The sequence below is a fragment of the Alternaria ventricosa genome (assembly GCF_023758065.1).
Source record: "Alternaria ventricosa strain BMP 2768 chromosome Unknown scaffold_1, whole genome shotgun sequence".
Lineage (NCBI taxonomy): Eukaryota > Fungi > Ascomycota > Dothideomycetes > Pleosporales > Pleosporaceae > Alternaria > Alternaria ventricosa.
In genome coordinates, this window is record NW_026055681.1 from 589,000 (window position 1) to 611,295 (window position 22,296).

The 22,296-nt window shown below is 53.2% G+C and overlaps 10 protein-coding genes across 10 annotated transcripts; 3 read left to right on the plus strand and 7 right to left on the minus strand.

Annotated features, from left to right (window-relative positions):
* Window positions 1-121: 121 nt before the first annotated feature.
* On the minus strand, window positions 122-2,879 carry J4E93_000180 (uncharacterized protein; the record flags this gene model as incomplete). The annotated part of the gene is made up of 2 exons (XM_049338143.1): window positions 122-2,394; window positions 2,810-2,879. 2 exons carry the CDS (start codon window positions 2,877-2,879, stop codon window positions 122-124), a joined length of 2,343 nt encoding a protein of 780 aa, XP_049204028.1.
* A 381-nt stretch (window positions 2,880-3,260) lies between these two features.
* On the plus strand, window positions 3,261-5,661 carry J4E93_000181 (uncharacterized protein; the record flags this gene model as incomplete). The annotated part of the gene is made up of 3 exons (XM_049338144.1): window positions 3,261-3,672; window positions 3,722-4,794; window positions 4,903-5,661. The coding sequence occupies 3 exons, from the start codon at window positions 3,261-3,263 to the stop codon at window positions 5,659-5,661; spliced, it is 2,244 nt and encodes a 747-aa protein (XP_049204029.1).
* Window positions 5,662-5,953: 292 nt separating this feature from the next.
* Window positions 5,954-6,613, minus strand: J4E93_000182 (uncharacterized protein; the record flags this gene model as incomplete). Its single annotated transcript, XM_049338145.1, has 2 exons — window positions 5,954-6,233; window positions 6,297-6,613. 2 exons carry the CDS (start codon window positions 6,611-6,613, stop codon window positions 5,954-5,956), a joined length of 597 nt encoding a protein of 198 aa, XP_049204030.1.
* Window positions 6,614-8,091: 1,478 nt separating this feature from the next.
* Window positions 8,092-8,479, minus strand: J4E93_000183 (uncharacterized protein; the record flags this gene model as incomplete). Its single annotated transcript, XM_049338146.1, has 2 exons — window positions 8,092-8,358; window positions 8,465-8,479. The coding sequence occupies 2 exons, from the start codon at window positions 8,477-8,479 to the stop codon at window positions 8,092-8,094; spliced, it is 282 nt and encodes a 93-aa protein (XP_049204031.1).
* A 1,704-nt stretch (window positions 8,480-10,183) lies between these two features.
* J4E93_000184 (uncharacterized protein) lies at window positions 10,184-11,824 on the minus strand (the record flags this gene model as incomplete). The annotated part of the gene is made up of 2 exons (XM_049338147.1): window positions 10,184-11,071; window positions 11,123-11,824. The coding sequence occupies 2 exons, from the start codon at window positions 11,822-11,824 to the stop codon at window positions 10,184-10,186; spliced, it is 1,590 nt and encodes a 529-aa protein (XP_049204032.1).
* A 3,068-nt stretch (window positions 11,825-14,892) lies between these two features.
* On the plus strand, window positions 14,893-15,819 carry J4E93_000185 (uncharacterized protein; the record flags this gene model as incomplete). Its single annotated transcript, XM_049338148.1, has 1 exon — window positions 14,893-15,819. One exon carries the CDS (start codon window positions 14,893-14,895, stop codon window positions 15,817-15,819), a length of 927 nt encoding a protein of 308 aa, XP_049204033.1.
* A 425-nt stretch (window positions 15,820-16,244) lies between these two features.
* J4E93_000186 (uncharacterized protein) lies at window positions 16,245-17,594 on the minus strand (the record flags this gene model as incomplete). Its single annotated transcript, XM_049338149.1, has 1 exon — window positions 16,245-17,594. One exon carries the CDS (start codon window positions 17,592-17,594, stop codon window positions 16,245-16,247), a length of 1,350 nt encoding a protein of 449 aa, XP_049204034.1.
* A 957-nt stretch (window positions 17,595-18,551) lies between these two features.
* Window positions 18,552-19,110, minus strand: J4E93_000187 (uncharacterized protein; the record flags this gene model as incomplete). Its single annotated transcript, XM_049338150.1, has 2 exons — window positions 18,552-18,891; window positions 18,947-19,110. 2 exons carry the CDS (start codon window positions 19,108-19,110, stop codon window positions 18,552-18,554), a joined length of 504 nt encoding a protein of 167 aa, XP_049204035.1.
* A 1,000-nt stretch (window positions 19,111-20,110) lies between these two features.
* On the minus strand, window positions 20,111-20,749 carry J4E93_000188 (uncharacterized protein; the record flags this gene model as incomplete). The annotated part of the gene is made up of 4 exons (XM_049338151.1): window positions 20,111-20,303; window positions 20,370-20,495; window positions 20,556-20,568; window positions 20,626-20,749. 4 exons carry the CDS (start codon window positions 20,747-20,749, stop codon window positions 20,111-20,113), a joined length of 456 nt encoding a protein of 151 aa, XP_049204036.1.
* A 175-nt stretch (window positions 20,750-20,924) lies between these two features.
* Window positions 20,925-21,973, plus strand: J4E93_000189 (uncharacterized protein; the record flags this gene model as incomplete). Its single annotated transcript, XM_049338152.1, has 2 exons — window positions 20,925-21,096; window positions 21,156-21,973. 2 exons carry the CDS (start codon window positions 20,925-20,927, stop codon window positions 21,971-21,973), a joined length of 990 nt encoding a protein of 329 aa, XP_049204037.1.
* Between the last annotated feature and the right edge of the window lie 323 nt (window positions 21,974-22,296).

Below are 22,296 nucleotides of genomic sequence, written 5' to 3' on the forward strand. Positions count from 1 at the left end.
GCGCACGAGATACGGCATTATGATACCCGGTGTTTTACACCACAACGTAGCAGACGGCTAGATTGGTATATTTGGAGGCAAATTCATCATTACATATACAGACTATTATACATTTATTGCATCACCACAACAGTTCAGTGTTGCAAATCCTCGCCTCTTCGCTGTCTTTCCACGCGCCCCTGGTATGGCTCAATTCAGGCAGTACTCTGCGATGCCACCTCACACTCCATCTGTGAGCAGTATCTTCGTCTTCAAAATCCAGGACCCATCGGTTGTATACGCGGTTCATGACTAGCTGATTCGTTTGGCTGGGGCTGTCTTCGTTTGCACCAGATAGCATGCTCTGAATCGCCGGGTCATCGTACGTCGTCTCCAACTCTGGATTTGCTGGCTGATCAAAGGTGCCGTATGCGCGAGGACGATTCGACGAGACGGCCTTGGACGACGTCTTCAGATTAATCACATCGCGAAGACGGTGAATTGAAGTTTGCGACTCGTTGCGCAAGGGAAGAGTCATGCCATGTTTGTAGGCATCACGAGAGAAGATTTTGAACAGGTCCGAAGTGCTAGGCTCGTAGCCTTCGATATGCATGAGCACCCTCCATACGGTGTTTCCCTTCTCATCAACCGAGGGTGCGATGGGTTGGTAGCCGCCTCTCTCCACCAACGCACGCAGTACGGGGTTGTAGGGCTGCATGAGAACATTGAGACTCATGGGGTGATGTGCCGGCAGAAGATTGTAGGCTGAGATGGCAGCTGTGATATCTTCACCCTCTTCGAGGAACCCTCTAGGGGGTGGGATGGCGGAAAAGATACTCGCGGGCTGGTGGAGAGCGCTCAGCTTGTGCAATCTCGAAGCATTCTTCTGATACGCGAGGGCGGCCTCTGCGTTCTTGAAAAGTAAGTAATAGAAGGGCAGTCGCTCTAGACTCAGCGGGTCACGGCCAGGCACAATCTTATAAAGGTCGCCATCTCGATGCCAACCCTCAATGTGCTGGCTCTTTGGTATGATGCGACGGAAATCGGCTTCAGTCAGCTCGGTGCTACAGTTCGTGAGTTGAAGAACAGTAATTTGTTCCCCCTGCTTGCGCAACGAATTGACCACTTGCTCTTTGAGTGACGGAGTAGGTTCGTATACTTCCCGACGAATGATGGGCGTTGAGTCCGGGAGGTTAAGCTTGGGATACCTGTCGCTTTGCTCGGGCTGACGAGGTTGCAGAGTAGTGCTTGCCTCTGGGAAGAGTTCTTCAAGGAGCGATTGCTCACTCATTTCAGCGGTACCCGGTCTTGGTTTGGGTGACAGATTGGCAGTAGTGGTTGGACTAATTTCTGGCTTCTGCTGTAAAGGCGGCGGATTTTCGGTTTCTGTCCCCTTAGATTGCTCGATCGTTGTAGTCCTTCCGCGACCATCTTCAATATTGATGCTCAATTCGTCTGATGACTTCATTAGGCGTGACTGTGTATGGATTCTTCGCGTCAACCTCTCGCCGTCAATCTTCTTCTCTGAGCTTTTTAGCTCAGTGCCTCTTGGGAATTTCTTCACATTTTCGGCATGATCGTGAGCTTGCTGGCGATACTCTTCCACCGACGGAAGAACTGGTTTCGGCGCTCTTGGTGTGGTTGGTGACATACGAGCAAGCTCTTTCTTCAATTCTTTTACATTACTGCCAATCTTGGATGACGTTGCTTTTATGTCGCTGACTTGTAGCTTCAAGAGTAGATCCGGTCGCCCACTCACGCGATCAGAGCGTTTTTGTTCCGCGTGGAGCAAGTTCCAGTTCCTGTATGACGCTCTCAGAGCCTGCTTAAGCTCAAAGTCACCCTCGATTGCTGCGTCTTCATCCAATACGCGTATGCAGTCACGAGCATATCGGGCAGCTGGGGCCACTGCTAGAGAGCGTGCTGTTTCTAGCTCTGTAGCCACACTGCCTAATGTGTAGACCGACTTACGGAGGGCTTTCTGGCTATACTCAAGTGTGCGAGACAGGGTCTTCGGATAGGAGGTACCAGAATGACGGGAAAAAACCGGGTCGCCGCTCATCGAAGCATGTCCTAGTAACGACTGTATCGGGGTGGAGGAGTGTCCATCGTTCCGGGGTATGACAGGTGCCGCAATCGGTATGTCCTGTTCCCTGGGGGACGAAGACGGCAGCTGTCCCAGCGCAATCTTTGTTTCTAATGCGGCCTGGAGGGCTTTGACTTGCTCGAACAGGCCCTGGAGCTGCTGACGTATGACTGTAGTATCGTCATCTCGAAGAGTTGTAGCGACCTCCTTCTCGTTACTTGCGGTCGGATTTTGCCTACTCTGATCTTTGCGTATAGGGTCTTGGTGTTTCCGTTCACGTTCTCTTGTTTCGGGAGAGACAGGTAAGGCCACAACCTTCCTTACAACAGCTGGCTGGCCCAAGCGTCTCTCCACAGTATGCTCGGCCTTCCTCGCGGACTCAAAATCTTGATTTGGACTGTCCGCCTTCCCTGTGTGCTTGTCCTGTGGGCGTGTTCCTGAATGCAAACGCAATACCCTTCGCTGGCGCTGCGCTGGCGATTCAGTGGTTTTTCTGATCAATACAGCACTAGTATCAGATGCCTGCTCTTCGGATATGCCCTTCCCCTCTTCATTCAATTCAGACGTAGGAGGGTTCTGGGCTTGCGATTGCGATTGCGATTGCGGCGGCGATGGAGGTTGCAATTGGGTAGACGGAGTAGTCCGAGTCCAGGGTACAAGTCTGATCAACCCCCCGTTGAACCAGCTTTCCTTCCCTGTCTTGTGGCTGTCGGCAGTGGTGGTTTGCGGGGATTCATCGCCGACGGTCGAGGATGATGCGGGCGTCGTCCTGTGGGTGCAGCGAATCTGGTACGCGGTCCCCGAAGGATGACATGGCCGAAGATGTCGAGGAAGGCGCGGCGGTGGCATAAATTGCACGGCTTCGAAACATGGCAAGCTACCCTCTCTCGAGCGCGATACTCAGAAAAGCTTCGGAATGGGCCCGCGCTAACACACCCATCCGGCCTAGCTCCTAGTCGCTTAGTCACCCAGCATCCTTCACCACATCGGGCTGCATTGGAGGGCCCTGACATTCCTGCGCTAAGAGGCAATGGTACCTAGGTACAGGTGGAGATGAATTCGCATGCTAATTAGAGACTTCCAAAGTTGAAGCTTCCAGTACGCACGTGACGTGAGTCACACCAGCGACGCACCCAAAGCACTTCCGAGATTTTCACCACCCGTCTTGACATTTGCTGCAGTGCGCGGTGACAATATGAGCCCGGCAACATCTTACACTCTGCGCCCTCTAGAGCGCAATCCTCCGAGCATTCCCAGTAACGCACTCGAGGGCGGCGCCTTCCGTGTTCATCTATCACAGAAAGAGCTGAAATCGTTGGGGCTTGTCAATGGCGATTGTGTACGGCTGAGTACTGCTGCCGGTTTCAAAGGTTATGGAGTGGCCTGGCTAGCCTCGCAGACAAATCCTGGCAACAAGCCGATCGCCAAGGTGTCTGATCTTTTGCGAGAGCAATACGACCTCTCGCTTAATGATCCCGTCTTCATTGAGAAGGTAGACTCCTGGAAGCCTCTCAAATCCATAGAGATCAGTCTCGCAGATGCACCAAACCAAACTGCCAAGTTCAGCTCGAATGAGCAACTTTTGTATTGGCTACGACACACTTTAGGTAGGTCAACGATCAAATTTTGCTACTATTTCTGACAGCTGTGTAGCAGTGGACTCTGACATTATTCTTCCGGGATGCAGCTTTCCAGTTCAGCAAAAAGGCTTCAAGCAGAAGAGCCAAAAGTTGCGTGTCACTGTGCAGAACATTGATCCGTTGCCAACTGAGAAGCACGCGACCTATTTCGACGAACTTACTACTGAAGTTACTACCACGGGTGATATCCCTACTCAGCAGACCCCGAGAGCTTCCAAGCAGGTTCTCCAGGTAAGGGGCGATGGCATCGGCGGACTTTCTGCTCATATTACTACGATGAACAAGCGCCTCTCTTACCTCACAAACACTCTACCTCATCAACGCGACGTTCGCCTTTGTGGACCTACTTCTTTCTTACTACACGGCCCCGAGGGTACAGGCAAAAGTCTTCTACTAGAACGGCTAGCGGAATGCCCATGGCAAGAAGTGTACCGAGTAGATCCAGACACGCATCCGAAAGGACAAGCTAAGGCAATATCCGATGCTTTCGAGGACGCTCGTGACAATCAACCGAGCTTGATCATCATGGATAACCTCGACAGGTTTCTCGAAAAAGCTGAGACGCTTGTAAACAAGCTGCGGGATGAGTTGTCCAAGCTAGGTGGTAGCCAAGTGGTCGTGGCAGCAGCAGCGCGTAGCATATACGACGTTGACACCAGGTTACGATCACCGTCAGCTTTCAAAACGAAGCTAGAGATCTTTCCACCCAACACCAATCAGCGAGAAGATATTCTCCGACAAATTCTGGGCACTACGAGCAAACTTGGAGACCTTGACTTCCCAGCGCTGGCAGAGCGCACACACGGTTTCGTCGGACGCGACATTCACGATCTGTGTCTTCTCGCCCGAGACCGACGCGAACAGCAGATAGATGAGACGATAAGCGAGGAAGAAAAGACCACCTTTGGCGAGAAGCTTGAGCAAACAGACTATGTTTGTCAGGAAGATTTTGATGCCGTATTCGGAGAGGTACAACCGACGGTCCTCAAAGATAGCATTCTAGAAGTGCCCAAGGTCCGATGGACAGACATCGCCGGTCTGGATCATGTTCGCGCTGTGCTTGAAGCCATTACTATCCGTCCGTTCAAGGTAAGCTACATTCCTTTATCATCTCTATATCTCCCACGGCCGTGTACGGTGCACCCTTAGGCATTCCTCTACTTCTGCAACCAGGCTCAAAACTAATCGTATCTCTAGTATCCTGACCTTGACATCAAATTCGGCGGCCCTCAATCCCGAAAAGGCGTTCTACTCTATGGCCCGCCCGGCTGCGCGAAGACTCTGATCGCACAAGCGGTTGCGACGGAGAGTAAGCAGAACTTCCTCGCGGTCAAAGGCTCTGAACTCATCAAGATGTATGTGGGCGAGTCCGAGCGAGCTATCCGGGATGTATTCCGTAGAGCACGCGCGGCAAAACCGTGCATCATCTTCTTCGACGAAATCGACTCCATCGGCAAGTCGCGCGAGAAGACGCAGGATAGCGGTCTCAACGTCGTTACAACGCTACTAAACGAGATGGATGGTATTGAAGCACTCAAGGATGTGTTCATCATCGGCGCGACCAATCGGCCTGACATTCTCGACTCGGCGCTCATCCGTACCGGTCGTTTCGATGCTCATATTCACATCGGCCTTCCGACTGAAGAAGCGCGGAGGCAGATCCTGCAAATCCATACGAGAAAGAGACCGCTTGCAGAGGACGTCGATCTCGATGTTGTTGCCAAGAAGACAGACGGGAGCAGTGGAGCAGATATCAGTGGATTGTGCGCTGTCGCTATCGAGTTGGCGATTACGGACTACACAATGGATCCCAACAGCGAGCCGAGACTGTACATGCGACATTTTGAGCAGGCGCTGCAGCAACACGTCCCACATACCATTGCGGATGAAGCCGAACGGTACAAGAACTGGCGGCCAGGCACGTCGCTGTCGGAGCCGTCGAAATCGGAGAAGTAAACAGATGATGCTGTTGGTCTTCAGGATTAGTCGAACTGATCGTGCGCTTCGTCATGTACTTGATCTGAAAAAGCTAGATATAAACACATGCTTTAGATTGTGCGAAGAAAGCTGTTCTATCAAAATTGCACAATAAAGAGATGCGGAGTGCTTTGCTTGTATGATAGATCGGTATAGATCACCGTGAAGGTTTTTATGTTACAACACAACACACGAAAGGCAAGGGTATCCTCGAACACAATTCCGTAACGCCATTCCCCCCAGCCCCAGTTCGAAATCCCGTTGTATGTACTTAGCCAGCAAGCTCCGCCTCCTTGAAGATCGGTATGTTGATGTCGAACTCTTCGTCAAAGCCGGCCACTCTGCCGAGAATACAATTGGCTTTCTTTTGTGCCTGCTCGCTCATGTCCGCCACGTGCGTGAGCGCAATATGGTTCATAAGTGTTTCCACACCACCGTAAACGCCCGTGACTTTGTCCTGCCCTGAGCAAAGCAGGCAGCCGAAGTTGTCGTCGTTTGAGCTAGGTTCTGCTGCCTTCTTCTTCACGTGTGATTTAGCGAGAAACATCCACCTGGAGAGTGGGAGACGAAGTCAGCATATTTCTCACATGCTTTTTGAACAAGGACACGCTTACCGATACCGTATCCCGGACATGGAAGTCTTGACACGCGGGTCCACTATCTCGACAGTCTTGTTCTTTTTCGTGGGGTGCGGCTTCGTGAAGACGTCGCCCGTGAAGGTGCAATGCTTACACCCCCAAATCTGCTTTGTGTTGTAGTAGCCGCAGGGCTGAGTGCGGACTGTGATACCGTTCTTAAGGTCTTCTCTGACAGCCCAGGCACCCTTGCAAAATCCCCAGTAATCGTTGTCCTTGTTAGGGCGGCCGTTCATCATTCTTTCACCACCTGCTGGTCCGCTTTTAATAGTATCGAATCTGATGTTGTTGCGCATGCCGTGGCCTGGAAGGATGCCGATCGGAATAGAGCTGCTGCTGTCGGTTGAGGCGACAGAGGGCGTAAAACTAGCATGTCGAGGTCGGCTTGTAGCTGGAGAAACTGGCATCAAAGAAGTAGCGGCTGCTGTTGGAGAACTATACACAGCCGCTTGGGAGTTGCCGTTGCTACGTTGGCCGGGTATGCCGCGTTCTGTTGCAGGTGCAATATAATGCTGAGGGTGCACGAACTGTCTAAGGCTGGCAAGGTGTCCTTCAGCTGTTGCAGGATATTGCTGTGGCTGCGTATACGGTACGGATGGTGTTTGGGAAAGTGAAGGGGAAGGATCTCGTTGCTGTTGTGATCCAGGCCAAGGCATGTGCGTAGGTGCATTTGCGTCGTTCTTGGGTGTATTGATGGGCGGCGCATGAGATTGAGGGCGTAAAGGTGCCAGGGGTGCAATGGGAGAAGGTGTATATCTGTCTTCTGGCGCCATATAGGGAGAGCTGTATGGCGGAGCACTACGAATCTCATCGTCTTGATCATATGGTGCTACTGGAGGTCGGGCATGTTCACCTTGCGATGAGTTGGAGCTTTTGCGGCCAAGAGAAGCTGTGTTAGACTGCGTAGAGCTAGAGGTATCAGACCATCGAGGATGTAGTGTATGCGTTCCTGTCTGGTGAAATGAACTACTTGCGGGATGCGGCTGATTGTAGACATGCTGCTCCTTTATCGGCCTAACGGTATTCACTTGACTGGAAGCCAAGGGTGAATCATGGGAACGCTCATTCAGGCTTCTATCCAGCTCTTGCATTGATTCAGTATATGCGTCTCGGTCATTGAGCGTGGTCAGCGTATCTCGGCGGGTGGGATGGGCACCACTATGCCTGTGGGGTTTCCCTAGTCTTGACTCGTTTTCGACGTTAAGGCCTTGATAAGAGCTAATCATGTGCTGGATATCATTCATAATCGATGCGCGGTCTTCAGGGCGAAGTCTGTCCAGAGCTAGAATGACAGGCTCCACAGCTTGAGCAGGGGTATAGGCCGGCCGAGACGCTCTCGACGTGTCTTGGGGCCGGCAATAGTCGGGCAGACTGTGTCCAGTATAACCAAAATCGTTCTGCGATGGAAAGCTTGCGGTCGGATAGCTATCTGGCAGTGAACGTATCTGGCCATGCCTCGAGTCACTTGATATGTCCTTGTAGTTCTCACCGACCGCCCTCAACGGTCGCACCATCGGCTTTGCTATGTAGATTCTTTGTTTCAGCTCGTCCAATGTCGTCAGAGTCTCTTTTCGATTCGTAATGGAGGCTTCGTGGAGGACATGCAGATTAAGCACACAAACTTCGCTGGAGGCTCAACGTTAGCTCTATCCCGATATGCCAAACATCTGGATACTCACTTCGTAGCGGCTTGCCGTAAACTGTTGATTATTTCGGCCTGCAGCATGAAGCCTATATGGTAGAGACGTTCCCGAGCGGTATCTGTGCGCATGTCTTAATTCTCAAGTCCACTATACGAGCCTGTCTCGTAGAACTTACCATCTCCAACGCGCACATAGTCACCCAACTCTCTCTGATCTTGCTTATATCTTAGAGCAATCTGCTGTTCTCCAGCGATAAGAGAGTCTTGTAGCTGCTCCTCCTCCCATTCTTGCTGACCTTGATCGCGGGCTTTACGAGCGCGGCGTTTCTGCTTGACAAGCTTGAGGAGCTCTGATCCACCGTGGAACGCGGAAACAACAGCAGACACTGCTGCGACGATCTGATTAATTGTGAGCAACAGTCAGAAGAGGAGACTTGTATTCTTGGGCGAGGTCGCGTGCGCACACCTGCAGATGAAGTTTCGGGGCATAAAAGAGTAGACCTACCTCAAGACCGGACATTCTCGATAACGAGTTATTGTCCCTCGAAGGTGGCCGTTTTGCTTTGCTGGTTGGCTAGATAGCGCTCCCAGATCGTGTTGAGACCATTAGGGCGAAGCCTTCCACTGGTTTCTGGTTTCTGGTCCTGGTTCTCGTTGTATCGAGGATGGTTGAGCCTGAGCAGGCTGAAAATCGAATGTCTCGACTGATCCTCAGATTTAGGGCTGACTAGGCTTGCGATAAGCACCAACTGCGCGCAGTGATGGGCCTTTCTAATACATGCTCAATCAGTACGAGAGGAAGCAGAGCTACACGCAGAGTCGTTGCGTAAGATAATGCGATGGAGGCCGAAGGGGAAGATTGGATAGCCAAGCTGGAATAGAATAGATTGATTGTAAAGTGAGAAGGGGAAGTCCCTCAGAAGGCTGAAGAGGGTTCCTTCCCATCGGTACTCCGCCTTGCTCGAGTCTGACTGGGTGGCCTGCGACCGCTGTTTACATTAGGCTAAGCCTTTGCTGAGCCAGGCGTAGGCGACAGTATTGCTTGACCGAGGTGCAGCGCTCATTGTGCTATCTAGCGCGGCCGCTCCAATGATGAGTAGCGATGGCTTCAGGCCAGGCGGGCTGTGTGATGCCGTCTAGCCTGGAAGCGAGTGGCATACTGTATCGTAAAGCAGGAAAGGCTTGGCTGGTGGCTTCTTTGCAGCCACATCTCTGACTAGTCCGGCTCTTAATTTGACAGATGCGCTCTGCTGCCAGTATGAGGGCCTATCGTGACGGGTGAGGCTTGAGGCCTGCTGCTCGCCAAGAGGTGGGGGCTGAATGGTGAGGGCCACACCCCGAAAGTTGCTTGAGAGCCGGCCCTCTTCGCAGGAAACAAATTCAGCATGCACCTAGGTAGTGTGCGCTGTAGGTCTCGGAGACGAGAGGCTGGAGCTCGGTCACTTTGGCTGAAGTCTGCTGGGTGGACGGCAGTGAGATGATGGTGCGCCTTCCTGCTTCCGCTCCCGAGCGGGGGTGGCCAGGTGGTTCGCGCCATAGCCACCACGCTTCTCCAAACGGTAGCTGCGACCATGTGCCATGCCTGCCTACGAAGAGTACGCGGGAGAAGTCTGTGCCAGAACACACTCAACCGAATGCTCGTTCTTTCTAGACAGCTTTTCGCAGTACCAGAAGACATCCCGAAAGCGTTCGCAACCCTGTATACATACGAAACAGCGCCGATGCGATGCATTCTACCGGTTCACCGGTCGATCCTCTCGGCCCCATTCCAGGAATGTGGGTTTCGGGACGCACGGCGTTCAGCAGGAGCCCAGAACTCACAAGCTCTAGTCAGCGACAAAGTGACGATAAGCGCAGCAATACTGTAGTTGTTGAAAGATCCATTCGCAAACTTGCAGGCCTTCTGGCGGTACCAAAGTCTTTCGCCTAACCCTATCCTTTCACCGACCAGCAGTACGTCTCGAATCATCCCTAGCCGCACATGAAGAAGTCCAGGGATATCCTGGAGAATGCAACCAGAACGACCCTCGCTTATAAGAAACAACCCGCATAAACCCAAATGGCACGCGAGTACATTTTGCAACTCTCGGTGTATCAGCGCACAACGCCCTAGTAATACCAAGTCCCGATCGCTAGAAACGCGATTCAACGTAGAAGGACAAACGAAAAAGAAGAAGAACGAGATGTTCTCCAAAGTTTGTAGAAGTGAATGAAGAGACAAAGCTTATGCATCTTCGAGCTGTACCCTCTGGCTCTTCCGGTTCCTGACTTCCACCATTGTAGGGGTGAGGGCCAATCGATCCACCACACGATCCTCGTGCGGACTCGTCAAAGTGCGAACCACGCCTCTTGGGCTATTCGCTCTGCTGACAGATACACTTCTTGCGACGCCAACCATGGCTTTCGCTGTGGCGACTTCTTCTGTCTTTCCTTCTCTCCTTCTTGCTTGGATCTCAGCTCGCTTCTCACCGAGTCTACTGGCCGAGTGTGGTGGAGTTGACAAGCTCTGCAACCTCTGCAGTGGGGAGGGTGCGTCAAGAGGTGCAGAAGACGGGTGCGATGACAGCGCGCTGAGTTTGGTCACCTTCGGCTGCTGTTGCGAGGGCGAGCGGATTAGTGGGGACGACGGCTCGCTGTTGACTGTAAGGGTCTCGCTTTTCAGAGCCCTCACTGGCTTCGTGCAAATCTCCCATTCAGGCTCTCGCTCGTCAAGATGCAACGTAATCGGTTTAGGATGACCGGGTGATGCCTGGGCGACTATGATCGTGATCGATTCGGCCTCAGATTCGAAGCTGCAAATCGAGGTAGGGGTCAATGCTGGCTTCAGGTACGGAGATGCTACAGGCTTCAGCTTGGTAGAATCCATCTGTCTGGTCGTGTTCTCTGTATTCTGAGCGAAAGTCTGCTGAAGGGGAGACTTCGTGGGCATCGTCCGGGACCGCTTCAGATCCTTTTTGCTACGGCTCATGATAGATCCTGACAGAGGTGACGGTGCGCGGCCGGGGTTGGTGGACGGAAATAGGGACAGTCGTGGTGAGCCAGACGCTGGAGCGGGCGACGTCACCCTGCGCTGAAGATTGTAATCTACGGGACTTTCGTCCTTCTGATCGTCCTACTTTCACGTTAGCCCTAGTTGAAAATAGCCATACCTTCGGACACATACCTTTGCAGACAGCTCCATCAGCGGCTTGATCTTCTCGGAGTTGCCTTGCCGTCTTGCCAAAAGGGATAATCGGTTCGGGTCGGACTGCAAGAGGTTTCCGAACATGACGCTGTATCTTTCCATTGTGATATCGGGAAGGCTGACGTCCAGAAGCGGCCCTCCATCATCTGCGGGCCCGGTCGGATTCTGTGGTAGTGCTTTGTTGGTTGTGCCCGATACTTCAACCTGTGGCACAGGTGGGACCTCGCCTGCAACGCCTCGCGCTCCTAGAGCAGGTGTTGTGAAAGACCGTTGCATAGACTTCTTAGGCCCATGTGACGGCATATTTCCGAGCGTCATAGCACGATCTCGGGTCGCAGACGTCTCCGGTGGCGACTGAGGTGGGACGAACTCTCCTGGAGCCCATTTCCGCGATGCTCGGATATTCGGCCTATAGGTCGGCGGTGACACACTGCGCAACTTCTCCCTCTCCTTTTCTTCCGGTCGAGCTGCCTGGGACTCATTGGCTTCCTCGTCATGGTGGCTGTCTGCGCGAGGTGCCGCGGCAACGGTCTGCGCCAGCTGATAGAACGATGGCTTTTCTGGTTGAGGAGGAGGCGCTTTACGAAACAACGACTTCCATCGGCTGATTTTGGACTTGGGTGCCTCAACACGGCTGCTCAGCGAAGCCGAAGAGTCGTTGGGGTGGTTTAGTGTTGCCATTGGAGAATGGGCGGGTTTCGAGTCGGTTGTTGGTACCGCAGCCTCAGGCGTTGATTTCCAGTGTGAACCTGAGGTGGGTGACCCAAGAGCGATACCAATGACCCCTCGTTCTTTCGTGGCGTCTGGACTGTAGAGTACAGTTGTGGAAGTAGTAGGCGATTGGAACGAGTGGATATGGTCCTGAGAATAGATCGATGGTGCAAGATTTGTTTTCCTATGGAACATGAATGGACGCTCTCCAGGTCCACTCGATGTGCTTGGCCGCACTGCCGTGCCTGGGACTCCTAGATTTACTTCGGTGCTCAAATCGGAAGTGGAGGGCTTGTATTTGTCAACGCCTGTTTGAGAACCCTTAACAGGCGGCATTGAGGCCCCATTGTCTTGCTCCGTGGCGTCCCTGCGATTGTTTCTCAGAAACCTCAATGACTTCGACCTTGTAAGCATCCCGGGCATCTTGGGTTTCAAATTCGTTAGAGTGAAGGTATAGTGAGTATGAAGGAAAGACAGGAAGATATAGGCGTGGTTGTAAAGGAATGGACAGCTCTAGTGAGCCAAAGAAATGGAACAGGCCGCGACACAGTCGTGGAGAGGTTGAGAGAAGGAAGAGATGCAGAGAACGGCGGAATGTGCGCCAGTATCACCACCGGTCCGCCAGGAAACGAGCCTGGCGCCTCCACACTTCGCTGTCATCATACCAGCGGCAATCACTCATCCACTTTCGGGGCGTCTGGGAGAAATTGCAGAGTCGAGAACCCGCCCGTTGCGGAGCCAGGACCAGGGTAAGGCGCTGCATGAGATCGGTGGTTCGATTGGCTCTTCGGCATGTCGCGCCAACGGGACCCATGGCATTTGACAGGATCACCTCGTCTGCGCCGTGGCAGGGTGACGATACCGGGGGGGAACAAGCGACAAATGCTGCAGGGTTGGGATGCACCAACCTTGGCCAGGTGGTTTCAAGACGACGCTGGGCCGAGGAGCAATTTCGCGATCCGCCGCCAAGACGATCTGACCGACTTCACTGGCTGTCGTAAGATTGTCAACCGTCAACGAGCCCACCCACCGTGCAACGAGGCTACCTACAACAAAGCTGACGTCTGCTCTTGCAAGACGCAAGCTGAGGTGCACATGCGGAACATGAGAAGCTGCGACACTGGGCCACGCTGAAGCAACAAGTCCTCGCCCACCTATGATCGCTGGGAAATGAGACCCCAACACATCATGTGTGGATACGGCGCGACGTTTCGGGCTTACTTACCCAAGATTGCGGACGAGGTGTCGCCGCCTTCCTAATCAGACAGGCATGTATACGCGCGACAGATGATTGAAACGAGGCATGAGCGGTCTGGCCTGCCTCAGGCACTCACGCGACCTTGTCCAGGCGGCCAACACGTCCAGTATGCAAAACACAATGCACCTGTGAACGCTCAATCCAGAGGACATACCGAAGGCGAGTATAAGCATTTTACTTGCCGCAACCCCACAGCTTGCTCGCCTAATGTGCCGATACACTCTGCATGCTCATTGTGCAGCTAATCGAACGACTTTCCTCCAACATCTCCAGCACACGTCGTGCGTGCCCACATCCATAAGTGCCGGATCAAATCCCCTGCGACATATAGAAGCAACCGATATACCGGTCTGGACATCCCTTACGAAGCTACGACATATCGATGACCCTGCTGTCAATCTAGAAAAGGATGTCGCAGTCTCGAACGCATGCATCGCAGGAATTGATGCAAGACTCCTCTGTCGATGCGGCGTAGGACCGTTCCAGTTGGTCTCTGCCTCTGCTGCTTCATCGGGAGGCAAAGCTGGCGAGTCTTGTTCCCAGCTCTTTCGAACTTCGCTCCTCGTCGCCTGACGCAGACGGACTTGGACGATTAATCGAAACTCATAATGGTTTCGCGAACTGGCTCCCGATTATCAACATATCTTCGACCCTCGCTCCCTGTGTAGCAGCATGCACAACGGGCGCAGTTGGACCTCAGAGCCATCTCCACATTCCGAGTTGGCCATAGCACCCGCGCCCATCTTCTTTCCTCTTTCTACGTGGCCGAACTTGCTTGCAACTTTCATGCGTCGTGCATGCACCGTTGCCGCCCTTTGAGAAAGAGTAGTTCAAGCGCCAAACTTGTGCGTAGATCCAATAGAATATGATGGCTTCGGACGTCCGCGGTTTCTGTATGGAATGCCTTCCTTCGGGTATCTCATTCGGCCGGATGAATTGTACGTCCATTGAAGCGTATATCGAACACCGCACAGCGACAGGTTCTGCAATACGTTTTATGGACTCTGTTCGGGACGCAATGGAAATGTTGATTAATCAATACATCCACTTAACGTCCGTGCGGCACTCAAGAGAACTCCGCAGAGACTTTGAAGCAGACCTCGGGACCATCCGACAGCGAGTTCAGTAATCTTACATCTACACCACGAGGCTACCTCTGAATTCAAAACGACATTCGTCGCAAAGTCGACTCTAAGTTGCTCGAGAAGAGTTTCGCTCTATCGCGTATTGCGACGGGACAGAACTTGTGTTCCTGGACAGCTGCAGGCGCAGTTTTAGCTGACCACATACCACAAGTATGCGCTAAGGTAGCTGTAGCGCAGAACATTCAAAGTGATCGATGGAAGGCCGCGGGGACATGTTTGCCCGACCGGTCACGAGTGTTGCCGAAACTTTAAAGACGATACCTCGGGCAACCACCTAGTCGGACTTCTCTTCTGACCTTTTGCTCGAAGTAGCCAGAATTATTCAAATCAAGGTGAAATTACCAATCTTTCGGACGAGATCTGCGGTGAATTAGAGGCGGCATCTTGGGCCTTCGGCGCGTTGACCGTCGTTGGACTACACGATATATAAGGTTAATGGCACTTTCAGATATGTATTCAATAACACACCCTCAGACGTCAACATCAGTCCCACTCGACCATTCGTCTCTTGTATCTTCGTACATTCTTGCAATAACTCATCCCTCCTCAAATACTAGCGTTCGCTGAATTTATCCTTTATCTTTCTACAACGACAAGCTGCCGTACACCCAGGTGTCGGATCCATCAACTGCAATATGCACTTCAACCCCGAAAAAGACATACCCGACCTATCGGGAAAGGTCATCGTTGTGACAGGCGGCAGCAGCGGTCTCGGCAAAGAGAGTGTTCTCCAACTTGTCAAGCACAACCCAGACAAAGTGTATCTCGCAGCCCGGACAAGCAAGCGAGGCAACGCAGCAATCGAAGAGATCGAGAAACAAGTTACCTCAGCAAAGGGAAAGATACATTACCTCGAGGTAGACATGGCATCGTTCGCATCCGTCAAGCAAGCCGCAGATCGCATCCTCGCCGAAAACACTCGTCTGGATATTCTGATGAACAACGCCGGCACAACAGGCAACCCTGCAAGCGTAACGAGCGACGGCTACGAGGTCCAATTTGGAAGCAACTACATGGGCCCTACTCTCTTCACCAAGCTCCTCCTGCCACTCCTTCTCAAGACGGCCGAAGAACCAAACAGCGACGTTCGCATCATCAACCTCAGCTCCGAACTATTCAAGCAGGCTCCCAAAGAGGGTATCCTATTTCCCAAGCTCACAACTGCCTGTGAGGACATGAGCTCTGTAGCTCGCTACGGGCAATCGAAACTGGCAAACTACTACTTCAGCAAGATCAGCGCACAGAAATACCCAAACATCATGTCTGTAGCTCTCCATCCCGGCGTTGTCAACACGGGCATCTGGGATAATCTGAAGACAAGAAGACCTGTACTAGGCACGGTCCTTTCTGTAGCCTTTGGTCCGTTCTTGACGAATGTCGCCGATGGTGCGAAGGCGCAGTTGTGGGCCAGTACCGCGAAGAAGAGCGAGGTCAAGAATGGGGCTTTCTACACGCCAAAGGGTAATGGTAATGAGTACACGCAGGCAATACTCAAGAACGACAAACTTGCGAATGAGTTGTGGGAGTGGACTCAGAAGGAGTTTGCGAAGCACGGATTTTGATCAAAGATGTGGGCTTGTGTCTCAATTTTTATTACTGCATCGTACGGGTAAAGAGATGAGGTGTTCCTTTATGGACAATCTATAAAGACGTTATCGCAATAAGTAGCAAGTAATTATAATACAAAACCGTTTACCTTCCAGTTCGTTAATGTCAGAGTGAATAGCCACAACTGAGAGGTTTCAAAGGGTAGTAACAGTAACTGTGAGCAAGCAGAGCATCTGAAAGAGCACGGGGAGCAGCATCATGATGCACACAGCACAGAGCGAAATTACGCCTAATCTCGCAACATGAAAAAGAAACGCGTTTATATGTATACTAAACATCGCTCAGTCTCGAAGATTCATCAAACGCCGCTGATGTGAAACTTATGAACCCATACCCAAGACCCATATTTTAGGAAAAAAGAAAAGAACAACACCACAGCTTAATCTTGGGCCTGCGCCCGCTGACCCGCGGTACCCAAGTCAACACTTTTGTGATATTGCTTACATGGCAAATTCTGGTGCGAGTCGTCCTCGTCATACTCAATGTCAAACATACGCTTCAACTCTTTACATGCTACCATATATTGCTGTCGAGCACCCGGGCTCTCCCTAAGAGGATTAGGCGCCTTATCCCAGCCATGCGGCACCCCGGGTACACAGTGGTAATGCACACGCTTTCCGAGATCTTTTTGTAGGCGGTCGCGGAATCGTTCGCCCTCAGCGAGAAGCATGTCCCATTCACAACAGAAGAGGACAATGTCGTCAGGGAGCGCCGCAAGCATGTGTTTTGGTGCCACACCAGGGCTGAGCCATGGATGTGCAAGATCGAGGGAAGGTGGTTGGAGATACGAGTCGTCGAAGAGATCGGTAAAGACAGCGGGAAGGTTTTGGTCAACCCTCGAGCACGTCTCTCGGCGCTGGGCGCGGGTTTGCGTATAGTCGGTCGGTGGATAGAAGGATACTATGCCTCTAATTTTGAGGACAGTGTTGGACGCCTCCGTCATGACTGAAACTCCCGAGTTGTCTTTGTATGAGGATACGAGCGATAGCGAGGAGGCGCCTGTCTGGCGAAGCATAGCAATGCGATCGAGGCGTGACTTTTGGCGCACGAGCGGGACGCGGGAGCCGTTCGGGGTGAGGTTTTGGCCGAATGCAGGAGGAGGCTGGACCACGGCATTGGGAACGCTGCCCGCGCGGTCATCGATGATCTTGGCGCCAGATGTCGTTCGGTCGAAGAGCTCGCCCTGCAGACACAGCGGGACCGTAAAGCTCATGTTGCCTCCTGACGAGAAGCCCGATATGGCGAACCGATCTGCATCTAGCATCAACTCCTCGGCGTGTTGCGCCAGCCAGAGAACCGCATCGGCACCGTCCTCGACAGCCGTAGGGAACGGGTTCTCAGGCGCGAGGCGATAATCGACGCTGACGACAACGGCTCCAACCTCATCGACGACGACACCGCACCAGCGCGCATCGTCGTGTGCAGTGCCCAGTACGAAACCGCCTCCGTGGAAGTTGATGACAACAGGGTATTTCCTAGTACCCTTCAGCTTCTTATGCTTCTTGTATTCCTTGGGCACGTAGAAGTTGAGGCGGAATTTGCCTTTCAATGGCGAGACGGTGGCATCGATGTCCCTATGGAAGGCAGGCTTCGGGGGTCGTGGGCGGGCAAGGCGGTGGAGCATCATGCCGATGCCCATGAGGACGCGCCAAAACTGCGCCTGGACGTGGAGCATCCATCGCGGCCGGCTGCTCTTGGGTTGTGGTGGGTTGTCGACGGATACGGTCATGTTGACGGTTGACGGTTGATGGGGAGGATTGGATCACCCTATACGGCGCGCGCCATCAACGAGGCCGCGGGTGGTGAAAGATTGAAAGGGGGCTGTGCCTGTGGCGAGCCGAGTGCTTAGGGGTAGATGCGTGATGGTAGTGTCGCGATAGTGTGGGACTAGAATTGTCGCGACGGTGTTAGTTGGGACGTCGAGTCCTTGGTTGTGCGTTTAGTCGCAAGCGTTGGGAGTCTAGAAATGTGAGGCCCAGGGCCGCGCAAGGGTCCCCGATAGGCGATGACGTAGGCTAATCAGCCGCACCCCATCTATGCCACCCAATCCATGTGCTGTCGCGCTTTCACCCCGGTGAAGAAATGGCCGCGGAGCAGAGCGTGCATGGCGATGCCTCGGCGCCGATTTCACCAGACATTTGGCGTTGTCGATGCGCCGATGTGGCCAGTCGCGGCTAGGTGGGTGTTCCGTGTTGCATCACAAGGCTGTCACACGACGACGGCAGACGTCTAGTCCTGCATAGAGTCGGGCATATCATCACTCAGACATCGCAATCACAACAACAATCAAGTACCAACTGGTCAGTTTGAACGGCGTGAATTCACACCGCTCCTAGTGATAGATTATAGACTACTTGTGTGCAGCAGAATTGAGCCCAGGGCAGAGACGTAAAGACCATACTTCAGGACATCCACATATCCAATGGGTAGACAACCGTCCCACCCAGTACCCAATCGAAAAGAGAGCAAACCGGAACGGGTATAGTGGCTGCTCAAGTCCTCAGAAAAGCGCCGAACGCTCACCTATTGATGCTGCCATGGACAAAATGCAAGTGTAAACATCGATGGAAAGCCGACAGCGAAGTCGATATCAGATGTCAAAGAACGCCGGGGAAGTTGTGTATGCAAATCAAGTGCAGAAGAATCGATAAGGAATGAGGACAGATCAAGATGTCCATGGAAGCCTTCACGCGTCGACAAACTCGTACTCGTCATCCTCGGGAGCGACATGGCGCTTTGGGCGCGGGGCCTCGTCGTACAAGTCGAGCACTTCATACTCGTTGTTCACCAGCTTCTCTGTCTCCTTGGTTTCAAACCTCTCCACAGCCTTGTCGAGTGCATGGTTTAGGATCTGGCTGCCGTGGCTGGGACCGCGTTGAGCGTCGAATGAGTAGGCGACCTCGGCATCTGGGGCTGGAGCAGCGGAAGGATGGTCAACGTCCTCGTCGGCGGACGACTCGTCACTAGCAGAAGCCATGTCCTTGTTGAAAGCGGTGCGAGCCTTCATGGGGCCGGGATACGCTGCCCTGCATATGTTAGTACTCCGATAAGCAACCCAGGACCCGTGTCGGAGCCACTCACTTGATGTGCGGGTACAGCTTAGCAGGGCGGGGCTTGCCGTCTTCCTGTCGCCGGCCAGGGCCAAACGACTGTCCGTTCGCCCACTTCGCCCTGCTGTTCTTGTCGCGGTTGAACTCCTTGGCGTCGCTGCGGAGGTCGCTGGTGAAGGTCTGCGAAGCCGACATGTTGGTGTTGCGACTTGGATCGACGGGGGTAGTTATAGTATGTATTGTGACTGGTTGGTATGGTTTGGCAAGAGTATGAACGGAGTACGTAGAGTGTTGTTGGGAGGTGCTGCGGCAGATGGCTAGTAGGTAGATTAGGTGTGACGGAGAAGGTAAACAATGGAATGTGACAGGTACGATAGCTGTGTCGAGGTAATAAGCACGGGTGAGAGGGAGGCGCGGCGGATGACTAGCAGCTGTCTTGTGAATGACTCTAAGAAGTGACTCAGGATGACGAGGGCGACGAGAGTGGCTATGCAGGTACTTATGGAAGATTACGGCTCGTGTTCAGGCCAGGCAGTTGTTTACTCGCGCCGCCCTTATGTCGTCAAAGGCGTAGGCACCATCCCCGCCTTGTCTGGTTCCTGATAAGGGGACTGTCAACGGGTGGGAGCTCATGACCTAGGTTCCAGCTTCCGACTCGCCGAGGCCTATTGCCCGCTCTAGCCCGATGCGCAGCCGGTTTGACGCTGTTGCCCATGATGCCATCATGGCGGTTTCAGACGCCTTTGGCGGCCAACGTGGGCGAGTTGGAGGCTGCTGTGTCCTGGTTGGTGTGCATGGATATGCGTGAAGCTCCCAGCCCTGGACCTCTCAAGCTCGCAAGCGCCCCAAGCTGGTGCTCCGATCGCCGACCCCACATCGAGCCTCCACACCTCAGACAGCAACGGTCACGGCATGCATCCCAACAATCGCAGCTTATTAGATGACGCCCTTTACCACGCTCCCTGATAAGAGCCCGGATTCGGCCGCCGCATTTGTGCCCGGCTTGTTAGTCTAGCCCATCATCTAACGCGGGTGCGCGGCTTGCTACGAACCAGCCAAGACATGTACTCCGGAGTACCCCATACCATGGCAATGCAACGCCCTTCCGTCAATCAGCTATCTTGGAACATTAACGTGTCTGAAATGGCATGGTTTACTAAGGCAGCCGTTCCAGGTGCATCCTCAGGCACTCGCTTCAAGTGTGGTACGCGGCCGCTTCTTCATCCTCCTCGTCGCTACTTTCAACTAAGCCAGCCTCGCTTGGGAGGACATCAGGGAACCAGCCATAAATACCGAGATCTACCGTGTACTGGCCCATGGCATCCTGTTTGACCTCCACTCCCTCTCTCCGCAGGGCATCTGCCTGCTGAGCCGCAGCGCTCGGGCCTCTTTATTCCAGTCAGCAATCAAACAACAATCAACAAAGCCTGGTTATGGTGACAATGAGTGCTGACCTCGGGCTGATACCGCCTTTGGCGTTGATCACGCGCTGCCAAGGCACATTGCGGCTATGGAACGTTGGACTCTTGCTGCTATCGGCCGATGGCGAAGGCAGATTCTTGAGACAAACTCCGACTTGTCTTTGACGTCATGCGTTAGTGATGCTGCGACACGATGGTCATGGTGCTCCGCTGTAATACCTTGGACATTCGGCTATGATCAGACAAACACGTCAGCAAGTCGACCTCGTCATCTGGGAACACAACGCACGCTTCCCTACCAGCCTGGCAATATGACCATAGCTAGTGACCTTGCCAGAAGGCACCTCTTGAATCGCTTCGTATACTGCTGTGTACCATAGCCAGACTTCTTCTGAGCGCTCTCCTGGTGCCATGATGATCCGAGATGTAGGGTGACTGAGTGCGGCTGTTCAAGCCGAGCGACCGTGAACGCGACAACACGAGAGCACGTGATGCGGAACGCATGCGCGCGCCAAGCCTTCAACTTTCCGTATCGAGCTTCGCGACTGGACTTTGCAGAGTCACCCGCAACCAACGCCTCACCTCAATATGTCTGGTCTCGCCGACTATCTGGCTAAGAACTACCTCACGGCAGACTCAGAAAAGAAATCGAAAAAGCGCAAGAGGAAGAACAAGGACGCCGGACTTATCATCGACGACGATGACAATCTGGGCTGGAAAGATAAAGCAGATGAGGACGACGAGGATGCGCCCATGATAGGTATGCGAACTTCTATTTCCACAATTGCGCACGCTCGAGGCTAACAAATGGCGCTTCAGTAGGCGGAGGCACTCTCAAGAAATCCAAGAAGAAATCCAAAGGCACCAGTGCCGCAACATGGACAGCCGTAGGCGTCGCCGCGCCCTCACACGCCGAACAACTTGCTGCCGACGCAGCCGCCGCAGATGCAATCATAGCAGGGACCGCCGCCGATCGCGAGAAGGCCGCTGAAGCGGAGGATGAAGCGCCGGAGATGGTAGACACAGACGGTGTCATGAGGATGGAGTCGGGCGCCAAAGCAGGTCTACAAAGCGCTGCCGAGGTCGCAGCAGCCATGAAGAAGAAACAAGACGAGGAGAAGCGCAAAGCCGAAGAGGCCGCAAAGGAAATGGGGAGCGCTGCGCAAGAAACCATCTACCGAGACGCCAGCGGTCGCATAATCAACGTCGCGATGAAGCGCGCAGAAGCACGGAAGAAAGCCGAAGAAGAGGAACGCAAGAAGCGCGAGAAGGAGAAGGCAGCGCGCGGAGACGTACAAAACGCAGATGCAGAGCGCAGGAAACAACAGCTACAGGACGCGAAGACGATGACGATCGCCCGATACGCAGACGATGCGGAGCTCAACGACGAGCTGAAGGAGCGAGGGCATTGGAACGACCCTGCGTCAGGCTTCTTGCGCAAGAAGAAGGCTGGGCGCAGCATTACAGGCAAGCCTCTATACCAAGGACCATTTCAACCCAATCGGTACAACATCCGCCCAGGACATCGATGGGACGGTATCGATCGAGGAAACGGGTTCGAGAAACAGTGGTTTGATTCGAGGAACAGGAAAGCCAATATTGAGAAGCTGGAATATCAGTGGCAGATGGACGAGTAGAGTTCTGGGGTTGTCAACCCACTCTCATAAGAAGCTGGGATGTATATCATTTGCATAGCGAGGCGTTTGGGTACATGACACACAATATGACGGCCATAGGAGACTGAACAACCGCTAGTATCGCAAAACTGTGTCCATCCTGCAAAAACATTTGGCTGACGAGACACCGAGGGAAGAGCGATACGCAGGACCTAATCCGGACAATTTGGCAAAAAAGAGGGCCAAAAACATACAACAGCGGGGATTCCCCGGTGGTCACCCACCCGAGTACTAATCTGCCGGTATCTTGCTTGTATATGGCTGAGCGGACGGGAAGCCTAATT